Source organism: Austrofundulus limnaeus, unplaced genomic scaffold (assembly GCF_001266775.1).
Source record: "Austrofundulus limnaeus strain Quisiro unplaced genomic scaffold, Austrofundulus_limnaeus-1.0 Scaffold170, whole genome shotgun sequence".
Classification (NCBI taxonomy): Eukaryota; Metazoa; Chordata; class Actinopteri; order Cyprinodontiformes; family Rivulidae; genus Austrofundulus; species Austrofundulus limnaeus.
This window is the reverse complement of record NW_013952572.1, coordinates 984,567-987,971: the sequence shown is the minus strand read 5'-3', so window position 1 is coordinate 987,971 and position 3,405 is coordinate 984,567. Positions and strand designations below refer to the sequence as shown.

The window sequence follows — 3,405 nt, the reverse complement described above, 5'->3', positions numbered from 1 at the left end:
CCTAACCATTGAAAACATGGATGAAATAAGAAAAATGTAATATGAAAAATACATATAAAACATGCAGAGTTCTTTTTAAATTTGAAATTTTGGAGAATAAATGGCAATACACTGCAATATACTGCCTTGCTTACAGTATGGCAACATTTGGCRATATATCGTATCGTGACCAATATATGTATCATCCAACCAAATACTTGCCAATTCCTTCATTTGTCTTGTCAGAYGCAGTCTGAATCCTGTTTTTAAGTTGTTTTAATGAGGAATTTTTGATATGAATTGAAAGAGGAAGCCAAACTCAARCAATACTTGGATTAAGATTTCACAGCTGGAAATAAACAAGAGCTTTGTCAGCTCACAGAGAAAACTTATAGAGTTAAGGCACTTTTGCTCAAAATCATGTTTTTTGTAGCTACTGCTCAAAAAAGCATTTCCAAAATTTTTTTAAGGTTATCTTTCAGACAGCTCTTTCAAATGATACATTGATAAGGTATTTATTCATTATATTTTGACAAAATGCTAATATTGCAAACGTTTTACTGAAAACACCATATCTGCCTATTTCTCTACATACTGCTTTGGGACCTAATCCTCAGTTTGATGTGATGGGTCACGTGTTCTTTAGTACATAATTTCAATTTTACTGTTATACGTTTTTTTTATTTTATTTCACAATTTGCAATGAGTACCTTTTATTTTAATACCCTTATTTAAAATCAGTTTTTTCRTACATTTGGAAAGCAGATTTTAATTCCAGCTGACAATACATTTTTTCGGTTTATCTCTAATTTTTTGTAACACATCATCTTTGGGGTTCACACACACCTCCAGTACAGACTTGTCATCTGAACTATGTATCTGCATGTTGGGGGTTCCCTCTGAGATGGTGAAGCGCTCTCTCCTCCACAGCATGGTGGCGGCTGGGTTGGACTTCACACCACAGCTTATGTTCACCGGATTCCCCTCCCAGGAGTAAAAAACAGTTTGGTTCGTCAAGAATTTGGGGATATCTGCACACAACAAAGTGATATTTGCTTTTTTTTACAATTGACAAGGAAAAGAAGCAGTTTGAATTGACATTTATTTAAAGTTATCTTGGGCTGCAGATGGAAATATGAATAAAGGATGTGAACAGGAGCTGATTTTCCCCAGCAAACAGAAACAACGATAATGAGTGATCGCAGCGATGAGTTGTTGTTTCGGACGCTTCCCGGCCCAGTCAGCTCGACTCAGTCGGAGAGGCATTATGGTTGTTTTATGTTCACTTGCAGGGTTCCATTAAAGAGATTGATGCCTGGCCCTCTGTCACAGCTGAGGACGTGCTATCCCCTCGCWGCCTGCAGTGACTTAGTAAATGAGTTCATTAGTTTGGCTCATTCCTGCCACACTCAGACTCACAGCCTGTTCCTCTCTGCAGAATCGGGGCGCAGGGCGAGAGCAAGCTGTCAGCCGAGGCTCCACAAAAAACAAGTTTACGGTGCAAAGACAGCAACTTTACCTCATGTTGGGAGACGAGGCGCAGCATCAACCTTTTTCTTTTGAGATAACTAGTGGGCGTGGTTCTGCTAATCAGCAACTAATAGCTGACTCAATATTTCATTTAGCGGATTAGCTTTTTCACAAACTTTAAACGGTAAACGTTAAAACAGGTTTGCGTCAGTCCCACCGGTCTTTGGTTCGAAGGAGACGAAGACGTGTGACACAGACTGAGTGATTGTCGTCTTAAAATATTTTTTCCCCGTGTTTAGTGGTTTAGCTTTGGCAAAGTTGTATTTTTAGTTAACACATTATGAGTAAGCGAAGGTAAACTTTTTGGTTATCTTTGGCCAACACTGGTGATTACTGTGCAAAATGAGTTTTGAAGGAAATCAGTGGTGGGCACAGTTCCCCTAAAGCACTACTAGGGGAACTCGTTTCCTGGTTAGTGCTTTAGGGTTTATGCTAATTTTAAAATGTATTAGTGGATTAGCACTTGCTAAATTTAAAGGCTAAATTTAGAAGCACTAACTGAGGTCCATAAATGTGATTGATCAACGTTAATGTTAACAGCTGAGGGTAAAAGCTGTCGCATATTTTGTTCATATGTGTGTCACTTATCYACCAGGTGACAATATATGAACTGAAATCCAGCTGTGGAATGTCAATGATAAGTCTTAAGAGAGCAACATGACAACATGTGACTCATGTTTTCTGTTGAAGAATGTTCATGTGTTGACTGGGTTATTTTAGGGCTTTAGAATTAGCTTTGGCTAAAACTTTCAGTGCATTAGAGTTAGTGTTTTAGGGCTATTGGAACTAATTTTTAGATTAGTGCTGCCAACCACTGAAGGAAATCTTTGAAGGTAGAGAATAACATTCCTTTATTAACTGCTTTCTTCTCTTCATCAAATTCAATGTCTCTCTGTTGGTTCTCTAAACTTCAACGTGGACTCGCTCTTGTGAAAACCTGCACTTTGCTCTGATGTAGTTAGAGCAACAGAGCCGCTCTCGTAATGAACCCAATCATTCCAAGGCCAAAATGAAGATCTTGACTTCGGAGCTCATTAGGCAGGGGAGAGCGTGCCCCAAATAACCCCAAACAAGCAGCGCTGAGGGATGGGCGCGCTTATCGGGAAGTGGCGAAGCTGTCACTGGGAAAAAAAAACGAAAGGCAATGCATGGTTTCCTTTCGCTAATTAACCCTTCTGGAGACTGTGTGGAAAAATAGTCCATGGGTGCTGGGATAAAATGTGAAGAAAAATGTGAAATTCTGCAAAAAGAAATACACACACACACACACATAGATATATGTGTGTGAACTTTTGAACTTTGTAAGAATATAMGTTTCTTTTCAGGTTGCTTAATATGAACAATTTTCTCATCCAAACAGAGCATGCAGAGGTTATTAGGATAATGACTTCAACAGTGCTCCTTAAGCAAAGAATATTACTAAACTTGTTACCCAGTAATCTATAGGCACTTTAAGGTTTATTGACGAACTGCTGAAAAAGAGGCTGAGACATCAGGGGAGCAAAGAACATAGAAATTATACAGAACACAAAAAAGTAAATAAATAATCAATGAAAAACACAAAAATCCCTTAAAGTGTCACACATGAGCGGAAACAATAAATGATTGCCTCACAGAGAACAGAAAAGGCAAAGAAAAAAATACAATAACTAAACATAATTTTACACACAAAACAAATTAATAAAATGTGCAAAAAATAATTAAAAATATGAAAATTAAATTAAATCAAGAACCTAAAATTTCTTCAAAGAGTGCATATAAACAAATTAATTTTAACCCAGACTTTTAGACTAAATATTTTGTCTTTAAAAATGACGAGGTTTTAGCTTTTATGGTCAAATCTAAAAAATAAACACACACACACACACACACACACACACACACACACACACACAC

General features: G+C 37.4%; 1 protein-coding gene across 1 annotated transcript in view; it reads right to left on the bottom strand.

Moving 5' to 3' along the window:
- Positions 1-3,405, bottom strand: part of ncam2 (neural cell adhesion molecule 2) — a gene marked incomplete in the record, with an annotated part of 567,846 nt that overhangs the window by 76,125 nt on the left and 488,316 nt on the right. Inside the window, 1 exon segment of the mRNA XM_014017495.1 lies at positions 826-1,010. Coding sequence (XP_013872949.1) covers positions 826-1,010 — 185 coding nt within the window.